The sequence below is a fragment of the Toxorhynchites rutilus genome, chromosome 2 (assembly GCF_029784135.1).
Source record: "Toxorhynchites rutilus septentrionalis strain SRP chromosome 2, ASM2978413v1, whole genome shotgun sequence".
Classification (NCBI taxonomy): Eukaryota; Metazoa; Arthropoda; class Insecta; order Diptera; family Culicidae; genus Toxorhynchites; species Toxorhynchites rutilus.
The window spans coordinates 76,446,699-76,461,196 of record NC_073745.1 but is presented as its reverse complement, the minus strand read 5'-3'; the positions used below and the strand labels follow the sequence as shown (position 1 = coordinate 76,461,196).

At 35.5% G+C, this 14,498-nt stretch overlaps 1 protein-coding gene across 10 annotated transcripts in view; it reads right to left on the bottom strand.

Annotated features, from left to right (window-relative positions):
* LOC129771625 (alpha-catulin) overlaps positions 1-14,498 on the bottom strand; it is a 400,279-nt gene that overhangs the window by 143,972 nt on the left and 241,809 nt on the right. Inside the window, exon 2 of one of the 10 annotated variants that reach the window (XM_055775470.1) lies at positions 10,203-10,938. The exons of the other annotated variants lie outside the window; for them this stretch is intronic. Coding sequence (XP_055631445.1) covers positions 10,203-10,232 — 30 coding nt within the window. The 5' untranslated portion in view covers positions 10,233-10,938. The remainder of the gene's footprint in view (positions 1-10,202; positions 10,939-14,498) is intronic. 10 annotated transcript variants of the gene reach the window in all.

The following is a 14,498-nucleotide window of genomic DNA, read 5'->3' as shown; positions in this document are numbered from 1 at the left end:
CGAAATACGTGCAAATTTGTGCAAATAGAGAAAATCAGCCACATATTTGAAAAAAAAAAAACAAATTATAAGCAAGCAACGAAAGTGTTCGGTTAAAATTGTGCTGTTCGAAGAAATTCGCTAGCAACGTAAGTTTAGTTAGAATGGATAAAAATGCCATAAAAAGTGATGTTCGGTCGGTTGCTTCGTGGCACAAGGAATAAAAAATATTGAGAAAATTATTGAGTGCGATTATCGGAGGTTTGGCAGACTAAGCTGGTCAATTTGAATTTAGATATCAAGCCAAGCAATTAGTGCGAGAGGTCCAAAAGTGAAAAATTTGCCATTTCTGAGTGTTCTGCGCTGATGGTGTGTCGTGTGATGTTTATTTTCTTGTTGTTTATTTTCGATGATGTTCAATTCCGCTGCTGCTACTACCGTTGCTTTCATAGTGTTTGCGTGTGTGGTTAGTGTGAACAACACCGAGACAGGGCTGTTTTTCTGCTTGATTCGCAAGTGTGGTAGCGAAATTTATTAAATCTTCGTATGATTGGATCATTGACGATTGTGTTTTCGAGGAATTAAGTTTCCGGGTGCTTGAGATTCTTGGACATACAAGTAAACTTCGATATAACGTACCCTCGATACAACGTACCCTCGATATTGCGTCACTCGATATAACGAACATTTTTCCTCGATATAGCGTACACTTTTTTAATATGATCAAACTTTTTCCCCCATTGATGTACCTTGCTTCAAATGATAAATTCAGACTATTTTAACCATTCAGGCTTTGGAGGGAGAGTCAATTAGCTACATAACACCTTTAGGGACAAAGGGCAGCCGTCTTTCATACGGTTTCATTTAGCTTGCCATAATTGTATGTTTCCAGTAATGTCCCACATTAGTTGACCGAAAAATTGAAAAATAAATAAATTGAAAAATTGAAAAATTGAAAATTTGAAAATTGAAAAATTTAAAAATTTAAAAATTTAAAAATTTAAAAATTTAAAAATTTAAAAATTTAAAAATTTAAAAATTTAAAAATTTAAAAATTTAAAAATTTAAAAATTTAAAAATTTAAAAATTTAAAAATTTAAAAATTTAAAAATTTAAAAATTTAAAAATTTTAAAATTTAAAAATTTTAAAATTTAAAAATCGAAAAATTGAAAATTTTTCAATTATTAAAAAAATTGGTAAATTGAAAAATTGGAAAATTTGGAAAATTGGAGAATTGGAAAATTGAAAAATTGGAAAATTAGAAATCTGGGAAATTGGAGAATTAGAAAATTGGAAAATTGGAAAATTGGAAAATTGGAAAATTGGAAAATTGGAAAATTGGAAAATTGGAAAATTGGAAAATTGGAAAATTGGAAAATTGGAAAATTGGAAAATTGGAAAATTGGAAAATTGGAAAATTGGAAAATTGGAAAATTGGAAAATTGGAAAATTGGAAAATTGGAAAATTGGAAAATTGGAAAATTGGAAAATTGGAAAATTGGAAAATTGGAAAATTGGAAAATTGGAAAATTGGAAAATTGGAAAATTGGAAAATTGGAAAATTGGAAAATTGGAAAATTGGAAAATTGGAAAATTGGAAAATTGGAAAATTGGAAAATTGGAAAATTGGAAAATTGGAAAATTGGAAAATTGGAAAATTGGAAAATTGGACAATTGGAAAATTGGAAAATTGGAAAATTGGAAAATTGGAAAATTGGAAAATTGGAAAATTGGAAAATTGGAAAATTGGAAAATTGGAAAATTGGAAAATTGGAAAATTGGAAAATTGGAAAATTGGAAAATTGGAAAATTGGAAAATTGGAAAATTGGAAAATTGGAAAATTGGAAAATTGGAAAACTGGAAAATTGGAAAATTGGAAAATTGGAAAATTGGAAAATTGGAAAATTGGAAAATTGGAAAATTGGAAAATTGGAAAATTGGAAAATTGGAAAATTGGATAATTGGAAAATTGGAAAATTGGAAAATTGGAATTGGAAAATTGGAAAATTGGAAAATTGGAAAATTGGAAAATTGGAAAGTTGGAAAAAAGAATTGGAAAATTGAAATTTTGGACAGTTGGGTTCACATATTTTAACGTAAGGACTATTCACTTTTCACATACGAAAAAAACCGTCTCTTCTAAATAAGATTTTTTGTGTGAAAATTCATAGTTGACGTAATGTTGTATTAGACTTCCACATACTCCCTTTCCTCCATATTCCATTACGTGATTAGTGAACAACCCACAATCTAAGTTCTAATAGATAACAAGCTTTTCTGGAATACAAATCTTAGCAACAGTTAAGGCAGAATTAGTTCCCAATAATAGTTGATTCTGTCCATCAATACAATTACTTTGAAGCACACTAATGCATATAATAAACGGTCTATTGTATGACCACTGTTCAGAATGTTGAAATTGCGGATTTTCAAAAATCCAAAGAATCAAAATTAATACAGGTCAACTTCGATATAACGTACATATCACTTTCAAAATTGTGCGTTGTATCGAATTGTACGTTATATCGAAGCATAATAAAGTACTCACAAACGTAGTCTATAATACATTATTGTGTTGCTGTTTTAGTAAAGTTAATGAATAACTTCAATCAGAAGACGAAGCCAGCCTTTCTCCTGATGTTTCCCTTCGTACTGTTGATTAAAGCTTGATTCATTTAGAATCCGGATTCACAAAACCAGCTGTATTTCGGAATTGATTGAAGGCACAAAACTTGTTTTAGCATCACAATACGGATAATCCATTGTTCTATCAGAAAAAAAGTATTGAAAAAAATTTTCCTTCACACTTTGGAAATGTGTACGTTATATCGAGGTAAAATGTACGTTATATCGAGAGTACGTTATAACGAGGGTACGTTATATCAAAGTTTCCCAGTATTAGGAAATTGGAAAATTAAGGGTTCTGAAAAAGGAGAGCGTCGGTCACTGGGATCGACAGTTACAAAATAAGATAATAAAAAGTGGTTTATTTTCGGATGTATTAAAGAACGTGACTGTTTTTATCTATGCTACTGAAGATCTCCTTTTTATCAAATCAATGTTTTTGGGAGTTGGGACTGACATTGAGCTGGGACCGATACTTTGACATTTTCCATTTTATTGCCGGAAAAAATCGAAATGGATAAAAATCTTCCAATCCTCGAAACGTTACAACACTTATTTGTTTTTTCAACTGATCGCTTTAGAATGAATTTGAATTTGGAGCGTGCTTGTAGCAGTTTCAGCTATTGTGTGTTCAAAGTGTATCTCCACTTGTACCTTGATTATTGAGACTGAAAAAATATTCCACGGCATAAAATAGCATGAAAAAAAAAATCAAACCTCACATTGTAGAAACGCTTTGCGGAGTAATGAATTAAAACGTATTGTATTTGGAAAATCCAAGAAAAACAAGGTGTATGAGAACACCATCTACAACTGTGAACTTCGTATCACACCAGAATTAAAAAACTTATAAATAATTCAATTGATACAAGAAATAATACAAAACCAAAACGTAGAGGGGTCTATACCTAGAGGAACGAACGGAAACTTGGCGTAGGACTGTGATGGGAACAACTACTACAGGGAAACTTCGATATAACGTACCCTCGTTATAACGTATCCTCGATATAACGTCACTCGATATAACGTACATTTTACCTCGATATAACGTACACATTTCCAAAGTGTGAAAGAAAATTTTTTTCAATACTTTTTTTCTGATAGAACAATGAATTATCCGTATTGTGATGCTAAAACAAGTTTTGAGCCTTCAATCAATTCCGAAATACAGCTGGTTTTGTGATTCCGGATTCTAAATGAATCAAGCTTTAATCAACAGTACGAATGGAAACACCATGAGAAAGGCTGGCTTCGTCTTTTGATTGAAGTTATTCATTAACTTTACTAAAACAGCAACACAATAATGTATTATAGACTACGTTTGTGAGTACTTTATTATGCTTCGATATAACGTACAATTTTGAAAGTGAAATGTACGTTATATCGAAGTTTACCTGTAATCTGATTTTTCACTTTTGCAAATTTATTATTCACTTTGAAAATTGCTGAATTACCCGTCTAATGATATATAATATAAAATTCATCGCAATATCTTGTTTGCGTGCCTTGCGTTTGAAATCACTTTTTTAGTTACACGCTTTCGTGGAGTTACACCCCCTGTATTAGAAACAAAGACGTAGTTCTACGCCAAAATTATTAAGAGAATTATGATTGGAGGTACGTTATATCGTTAACCTTTATGAGTACGATAACTTTTTGATTGCTCTCACATTGCTTATAAATACGTTACGTTTTGAAGTATTTAACTGATCTTATTTTTTCATGAACAACTATTTTTTTCAGAAATATCTGGTAAAACTTGATCATTTTGATCATTATTTCACTCAACTTTTTGGAGAAGGCACATCCTCGCGTCCATCTGAGTCATCATTGGAAGATAAAATATCGCAAATCCAGTATCAAGATCGGGTCAGTCCGGCGGAGGATTTCAATGTTGTTCACTACTGGTACGCGCAAAGAATACGAGATAAACGGTACTGGGAGATAGCACGAGTTGTCCTCGCTGCAGCATCTTCTCAGTCAGACGTGGAGCGAGATTTTTCATCATACAACAGGGTTTTTACAAACGAGAGAAATCGTTTGGGGGCGAAAACGTTGAAAATGTTATGAAGATAAAATTGAACAAAGATCTTGTTGAACCCGCTCTTCACATCGCATTGAAACCGCAACTTTCAAATTGATTTCTGCCGAATTATATTATCCTTGGATGTCTGTTTCGTATTCTATTAGTCAAGACCTTTCATTTGATACCCATATTGTGTGGGTTGGGAATAAGATTGTTGTCATCCACCATTTTGCCATGGCGGTCATCTTGGATATGTGTGTTTCGTATTCAGCTAGTCAAGACCTTTCATTTGATACCCACATTCCGACATTTTATGATGGTGGTCATTTTGAATTTATGTTTTTCGTATTCCACTAGTCAGGCCCTTTCATTTGATACTCATATTGTGGGGTGGAAAGAAATTCTTTAAAACCTCTATTTTAAAGAGATGACTAGTTTGAATTTACAAGAATTTTTCGCTAATTTAAATTTGGAAGACTCTTATTTCTTAATATTTTCAAGAACAAAACAAGTGCATTGTACACAAACAATAATTTAATATTTCATCGCAATTTAATTATATGAAAATTATTTAACATTCATCATGATAAGTGTAACACAAAACACTCAACCATTGGAGAGACTGAATAATACTGGGTATTTTGTCGTTCGGGTGTTTGTTGCATTCGGATAATTGATCATTCGAGTATTTGTCACATTCGGGTAAATATTCGTTCGGGTAAACTTTTTTCAGGTAAGTCTTACATTTGGGTAAACGTTTCTCGGGCATGTAGAATTCGGGTATTTGTTATAGAATCGACACAATAATCATCGCTTCCAACTGCTGATTCAGTACATAACCCATGTTTTCGATTTGGAAAATGGCAAAAGTACCTTTTTCCAAATCGGGAACAAAGCATATGTTTCCGAAAAAAAATACCTGTAAAGGTGTCCTCCAGTTCCATTCAATCATCCTTGCCACTTATATTTTCGTACCCAAAATAAGAAAAATATTGAAAAATTTATTTGGAATTTATTTTAAAATGCTTACGTTCCCATTTCGTTACCTATTCAAACAAGAAATGCTGCTTTGATATAAAAACATGCGATTGAGTTGAAAAATTGTCCCAAATGTTACATATTGATGACAAAGTTTCTTTCCTTGTTGTTCATGAAATGCAACAATTACAAAACGTTTGTCACAGCCACACAAAAACAAATTTGCTGCAGCCTGAATGTGTATCATAACAATGTCACACTGCGATACGCCTTTGTCGTCTCACCGGTGCAACATTAGTTGATTCTCTCAATTTTTTGTTGTGATACACAAACAGTAGCAACAAGAGATTGTGACTCTGAAAGAAAATATCGACTGTATCATACGGTGATATTATCGCTTGTTTTCAAGCAAAAACAATGATAAATTGATTCCCTGCTCCTTTGCGAACAATTAATTCCCTTCTTATTAACACTTTGCCGGTCCTACGCCCGTAAAAAATTATTCGCTTGGCGGTGGCAGCAGCAGTTCGGAATATTTGGCTTGTCGTCGGTCGTTCTTGACATTATCGGGAAAATATAAATTGACAATTTTTACTAATCTCATCGTTAAGCAGTCCTTACGCTATCATGAGCATTGAAATTATCAGTGATGACAATACATACTAGCAAGAATCCCTCCATTCCACATTATCATTATTCTCTAATTCAACACGATCATTTTTATTGATAGGACATTCCTTCAGTATCGAGTTTGACAGCTTGTAGAAATGCAGCAACTCTAGCTTTCAATGAAAATTAATTTTCATGTATCAAATGAACATCCTCACCAACAATATGAAAAGTTTTCTGCAAGCAATTTTTTTATTTTGGCTAATGGCCTGATTCACAATTTTTCTCCAATTAACTCGGTCCGTGGCTATCTCTCTGCAAGTAATGAAAGAATCTTGAATAGAACTTGTTCCTAATAATGGTTTCTAATTATAATTTCAACAATTTGATCTGTCCTTATAATTCTTTTAAGTAGCGGATTAAGAAGGTTCAGAACAATATGTTATGAGCCTTCAGAGAAGATTTCGCTAATTGCTAATTTTCATTGATCTATTAACAATTCAAAACAGTTTTTTTTATTGCAATTTTAATGGCTTATGCTTACTTTATTACCATTTAAACCTTTTTAGATGATGACAGCGTACCTTATATGTATGCTTCATCCGCTGATTTCGCCAATAGATTTTGACACTGTCCCGCCGACATCGCGAATTAACATTTTAGGCCGACTGTACGCGGGCAACTGAAACTCAACCTCAACCTAAATCTGTCTTTACTTCAGCTGTCAAACTTAAGCTCTACTTTGATCCGCACACGAAGTAACTCGAAACAGACAGGTTTTGTACTGCTATAGTGAATTGAAAATATTCTTTCTGCTTGAAACAAACATTCTTATTCAACAACAGAACCTATTTCTTAATTTTGTGTTAATGTTGTTAAATATACGAATTTATGTCGAAATTCATATTCACAGAATTAATTTTTCTGTTATTTAACTTGAGACGAAACTAAAAGCATGATGATAATAAAATACTTATAAAGTAACCTATAAATAATTAATATCGAAATTGATTATTGGATCAGAAACAGACAAAAAATAATGATTATAGTAAATTGTTCATTAGAAAAATGTGTATTTTTTTTATCAATTAAAAGATATGTTTATAAAAGATAGAATATGTTTCATGGGTCGTTTAACCCTTTTGCGGTGGTATGTCTGCGAGGAGTCATACTAATCTTATATTGTACGCAACGAATTTAAATGTATCGTAAACCTGTTCACGAATCAACACCGAGCACTTATGTACAGTAGATAACGGGACTCGGTTCAAAACAAAAGATCCTTAGCCTGGAAATATAAAAGGATAGTCACGATGCTGGGTATTCCATTACGTATGATTTTTTTTATATAATAACATCAGATTTAAACACTCTATTCAGTAAATACTTATCTGAAATGTACAAAAAAAAATTGTTTATCTTTCATAAGCTTATTTGTTATGCTGCACTGCTCTTTCAATGGAAATTAATTCCGACCAGTATGACACCCATATGAGAATTTGTTACGATAGTTTGTTTCAATAATTTTCCAGGTATATGTCAAATCCAAATTTTTAAATGAAAATTCAAACACGAAAGATTTCCTTTATGGCGAACAAATAGATCCAATTAATTTTGTTTTGAAAAAAAAGTATTGTACCAGTGAATCAAATTTCCAGACATTCGTTGGAAAGCTACTGTCATTGCGCGTCTTTTTCAGTATGTGTCAAAATTTTGGTAATTTTAGCTTGGAAGACAAAAAAAAATGAAGATGAAAAATTGGAGGCTTTATTCGATCAAGATCCGTCACAAACGCAACAAGAACTTGCAGATACACTGGGATTAGCTCAGCAAACCATATCCGATCGTTTAAAAGCAATGGGAATGATCCGAAAGGTAGGACATTGGGTGCCGTATGAATTGAAGCCACGAGATGTCGAACGCCGTTTTTTCACGTGCGAACAACTGCTCCAACGGCATAAAAGAAAGCGTTTTTTGCATCGAATCGTTACTGGCGATGGAAAGTGGGTCCATTACGACAATCCTGAACGTCGGGCAACGTATGGATACCCCAGCCATGCATCCACATCGACGGCTGTGCGGAATATTCACGGAATATTCAAAATACGAGAAGATCGGGGCATTGTAGAGCGATTCTAGAATAGTTGATTTTTTTCAGATGTCTAAATTAGATATGATGTACATCATAGCTATGAGGAATCAAATGGTTATTTAGCAAATATAATATTTTGAATGCACCGCTCAAAATTTTACTCAAAAGTTTAAATTTATATTTAAAATAATTACAACTGAAAACATGCCCCTTCGAGATTCTATAAGACCTGATTATAATGAGGGTGGGAACAGCGACCGATAAACGAGTTGAGTCCCGAATTGTTTTTGTTGTGTTTTTAATTTAGCCTACATCAAGAGCTGTTGCAACAGATAGGTGTCGGTCTCCGCCCCCAGAGATATTTATTATCCAAAAATAAAATAGTCAAAAACTCGACTAGAAAATAGTCACACATCGCAAAACATCCGGAAACAAAACATTTTGTTTTATTTCCTTATGTTGTAACTGTCAGTCCCAGTGGTTAACGTTTTTCCAGCGAAAGGCTCAATGCCAGTCTCTAGGGACCGACACGGGAATCAACGTGTTTATTTAGTGTGGGATTGCTCAGAAGTTATGTTTAAATGAATGATTATGTGAAGGTCCCTTTAAAGCCTGTACTTCATCATTCTTCCGGACACAAAAGCAACATCCATTATGGAGCAATTTGCTTTAAAAATACTTTCAGATGGTTGAACATGATGTAAGCATGATGAAGTGAAGAACATTATTTCTGCTCACGAGTTCTCGCTCCGCAAAGAACTTGCCTAAATGGCATTTAAGTGACACTACAATTTCATGGCAGAAAAGTGGATATGTAAATGCAACGAAATGGTCCATTATCATTTTCCCTACCTCACATTCCATCGCCCAATTCGACGTACCTCTCTCTCCACTGAACCAGTAAATTGTGCTTAACAGCAGACAGATATCGTTTGTTGAATAGAATTTTATGGTCACCCCCTCTAAACAGCCGAAAAATTGCTCACAAATCCAGTCCCAGCAGCTGTGCGACATCCAAAACAAAACAAGAAAAAACTACAATCACATAAAAATAATGCAAATCGAGTCACGTTCGCGCTATCTGCGAATCGGTCCCGTTCGTGTTCTATTTTTGTCGCGCGCGCCTGTTGTCCCCACGAGGCTTCGATGTGGCTTCCATTATCCTAATCGAATTTCGCATCGATTGAAAAGCGGACAAATTTAGGTGAAGGTGCTCGGTAACGGTTTGTCCCCGTTTCGGAGCCGTTGAGAGCGAGAGTTCCGAGATTCGCTGCCGAGCCGAGCCCGTTCTTTAGCGCAAATATGAAATAATTCTCTCCGGGAAAAAAAAACACGTGACAGAGCCCACAGCATCATTGAAATCAATTTTCCCATGACTTTCGAATCCTTCCGAAACGAGTCGAGTCTACCAACAAGACATCGTTTTCATTTTGGTTGCTGTAGGGATAAACCTTGAGTTTGGGTTATTTTTAGCGAATGGAACTGGGAGCGGGAGGGTGGCTTTCGGGTCTGATTCAATTACCTCCAATTCCCCCTCTCTTCACGAACGATGTCGCAAGGTCGATAGCATGCGGGACGAATCATGTATGCAAAAGTATGTATGTGGCTCGTTAAAAATAAATTTCATTGCTATCAAAAATCGACAATCTTTCGAAGCCTTCGGCTGATGTTGATTGAAAAGCAGTAATGAATTTAGTCTTTCGTAGGCTCGCCTGGTTGAATTATTTATGTATTTGACAGCGAGGTATTTTTTTCTAACACAAGAGATTGTACCCCGTGGTCTCATTACATCATGCGTCATTTGCATCCTCGCAATAAATTACAATCTAGACATGCACTACCAGGAAACAGCCACTATAAAACACAGAACATCAAACACTAGGCACGTTACCTGTCCAGGTCGACCATACGTTGTGGCCATTTTTCTTCGCGGCAATTGTCACGCTTCCGCCGTCGGCTGTTCCGTTATCCTCTGATTGTTCTGTTGCTCGTTGAATTGCACGGCTGCTATTCACAGACCCAAATTTCCGTTTTCCGCCCGATCACGTTTCTGTTTATGCATTCGACTGAGGCCTGCGAAGCCACCTCACCACCCCCTTCCACAAACACCACCACCGATAACAAAAAAAACGGGCACAACACAACACACCACCCAAAGCATTCAGTTCTCACACCCGCTCTCACTCGGAATAAATCATCGCCTCCGCGTCACAGCCACGACACTTCCAACTGCGACCACTGGGGCATTCTTCTTCTGCCGGGGAAGGACTTGGTTAAGAAATTGGCCGGAACCAAAATTCATTCTAGATTTTATCCCCGAACGCAGACACACCCACAGCTCCCGCGCAGTGCTCCCGTTGCGCTTCGAAGCCGGAATTTCCTACGTTTAGCACTTAATTTTCTTTTTTTTTCTATATTTTCTGCTATTCCTCACCGCGCTCGATTCGATACAATAAACTTCCGGGAACCTGCCGAGAGGGTCCTCTATCTATCGCAATTCGCCGCTCGAGGGTTCCGTAAATCTCCGCGTTGATGCGGCCGTAAATTGTCGCTGAGGAATTTTATCTCTCGGAACTAGGATGTAGGATAGTACGAGAGAGAAATGGAGGGACGAAAAAGACAAAAAGCTGGAAGAGAATAATGGTTTTTAATATCGCGCATAGTTTTTAGCGATATTTGAGGATTTTTGATTTAATGCGTCCCCTTGGCTTCCCGACGTGGTTTGTTCGTTTCGTTACTGCACCGATGCTGAGGAGGAATGGTATGCGCAGAGCAATGTGACATCGATGGGGAGCGGGGATTTATGTTGGCAGAATAGATGAAGCAGAAATTCGCTCACACTTTCGCGCTACGTTACGAGATGTGGGCTGTGCATCCGGTGAAGCGGAATTTTGTACCGTTTTGTCTCATATTCCGAACAGTCTCAAATTCCGAACACTTCATTTTTAAATGTAAATTTTCTATACTTCAATTAACCTTGAATAATATTACATTAACATTGAATAATTATGAATTAACATTGAATAATTGAATAATAAAGGTCCAGACATTCTTTGGGGTATAGGCTAGATTGTAACATCATTTACAGGTATCAGTACAGCCTATAATTTATAATTTTAAACATTTGCAAGAAAGTGACAGTCAAAACCAAATATCTAACATTTTATTTTAGTTAGCAAATTCCGTAAAAAACAAGCATCGTTAATTTTTCAATGTTTGTACTTGTTTCAAGTATTTTGTTTGTCTTTTTTCATGTTAAGTGCTAGAAAAGGTATGAATCTACAGTAAATGGATGGAAATAATGATATTTTATGCAGAAATACTCATTAAAATTAGTATTGATGTGGTGTTCGGAATTTGAATCAAGTTTCGACGCATGATTCAAATTCCGAACACTTCATTTTAAATGTAAATGTACTGAACTTTAATGTTATCAATAATTGAATAATGAAAGCCTTAACATTCTTTGGGTTATGGGCTTCATTTTAACATCATTTACAGGTATCGATGCAGCCTATAATTTATATTATTAAGCATTTGCAAAAAAGTGACAATCAAAAGCAACGATAAAATGTATGCGTTAGAAAATTTCGTAAGAAAAACAAGCATCGTTAGTTTTCCAGTTTTTGTAGTTTTTTTTCAACTATTTTGTTTGTTGTCTTCATGTTAAGGGCTAGAAACGGTAAGAATCTACAATAAATGGATGAAATAAAATGATATTTTAAACAGAAATCTTCATTTTTAAATGTGGATTTACTGAACTTTAATGTTATAAATAATTCAATATTCAAAACTATGACATTATTTAGGATATAGACTTCATTTTAACGTCATTTACAGTTATCGATACCGATATAGCGCCCTCGGTCCCGAAACCATGTAAACCATAAGAAACAAATATAATCAATTATTACCGAAGCAAAATCCATTTTTTATGCGAGCATAACATTTTCCCAAAAAAGGCTAGCTAATTGACTTTAATTTGATATATCGGTCATATGAATCGGTCCAGTAGTTTAAAAGTTATGATTTTTTTTTAAATGCATTTCTGCTGTTCGGAATTTGAGACAAAAGTGTTCGGAATATGAGTCAGTGACAAAAATGGTGTTCGGAATTAGAGACAAATGTGATTAGTGTAATTTTCAGTTTTTCACCATGAAAACATATTTGTAAATCATTTTTATTTTGTAGTCAAATGAAAAAGAAAGCTCTATTGTATCCAAAAATCAAATGAATTTCGCGAAAAAGTACCATTTCGAGTAATGAGACACTGTTTAAATGCCATCAAAGCTTACGTGTTTGGAATTTGAGACAAAACGGTTCTTAAAATGAAGAGAACCTGTGTGGCATTAAGGCGTAAGGGCCCGATGCTGCTTTTATCATCTCCGGGGAATGAAGAATGTTAGCTCAAATTGAATTTTTCGACTTCGTTTCATTCTGATGTTGCCTTTCGTTCCATCATCCTGGATTACACTTATGTATATAGAATAAAATGAACAATGCTTGAGAAACATTACAAATGACGGGTATGTATGTTTCGGGATATAAGAGCGCGTTCTAAAATAAACGCATATTTCTCATATTAAAAATAAATACTCATTCATTCCATTTTGTTGTCTTTAATTTTTCTCGAAATAAACTTATTGAGATTACAAATATAGGTTTACAGCCCAGGATAATGTCCCAATCCCAAATTCATGGTCTCCCATGAATACCTAAACAATTGATGTTTATTTTTTTATTGTTGACTAGCTGACCCGGCAAACTTCGTCCCGCCCAAAATTTGTTTTCTGTAATCAATACGATTTGTTTTCTGTTATATCTGCGAGTTCTGTTAGAAGATATAGGAGTGCGTTTCATCGTGCGTAAATCATATATAAATTTTATTTCACGAATTTTCCCTTTTTCTGAAGGAAAAAATCCGAAAATTTCCGAAAATTTTCAATTGTCATGTTTGGTTGGAATATTTTTGGTTGAAATATGTGTAATATTTTTATGGGGCCCCCTCTCCATTCCAGAGGAGGAAAGGTGTCCATTATAGAAACATTTCTCATACCCAAAAACCCTCACATCCCAAATTGCGTAGGGGGGTCCCCTCCTCAGAGAGAGGGGAGGAGTGTCTATTCACCATGGAAACGTTTCGTGTCCCCTAAAACATTCGCATGACAAATTTGGTTCCATTTGCTTGATTAGTTTTCGAATTATGCAGAAATTTGTCTTTCATTTGTATGGCAGCTCCCCCTTAGAAAGGGAGGGGGAGTGTCTCACCACCGTAAAAACATTTATTGCACCATAAAACCTCTACATGCCAAATTTGGTTTCATTTGCATCATTAATTCGCGAGTTATGCAGAAATTTGAGTTTCATTTGTATGGCAGCCAAACCCCCCCCACCCCTTAGAGAGGGGGGAGGGGTCTCAAACTATCACGAAAACTTCCCCGGCCCCAAAAACCCCTACATACCAATTTTCATGTAGATCGGTTTAGTAGTTTCCGAATCCATAAGAATCAGACAGACAGACAGACAGACAGAAATCCATTTTTATATATTAGGCTGTCAAAACAGTCCTGCGGTATTTTTTTTGAATTTTCATTTGTTCATAAAATTAGTTACAATCATCTGTTTTAAGTCAAATATGCGCCGTTTTGTTCGATGACTTGTTCCCAACGAGATGCCAACTTGTATTATGAAGTTATAGAAGCTCGCTTTCTTATTGGCAAAAAACTCGGATAGCCAATTTTCACAGGCCTCTTTTGTGGCTAACTTCTGACTACCTAGCTCGTTCGCCATGGACAAAAACAGGTGGTAGTCACTTGGTGCAAGGTCCGGACTATACGGCGGATGCAAAAGAACCTCCCATCCGAGCTCCCGGAGCTTCTGGCGCGTCACCAAAGAAGTGTGACCTGGCGTTGTCCTGATGGAAGACAATGCGGCCTCAAAGATGGCTTCTTCTTCATGAGTGCTACCTTCAAGCGGTCCAGTTGTTGGCAGTACAGGTCCGAATTGAGTGTTTGGCCATAGGGAAGCAGCTCATAATGGATTATTCCTTGACAATCCCACCAAACACACAGCAGAACCTTCCTGGCCGTTAATGAGGGCTTGGCCACCGTCTGAGCCGCTTCAGCGGGCTTCGACCACGACCGTTTGCGCTTCACGTTGTCGTAAGTGACCCACTTTTCATCGCCAG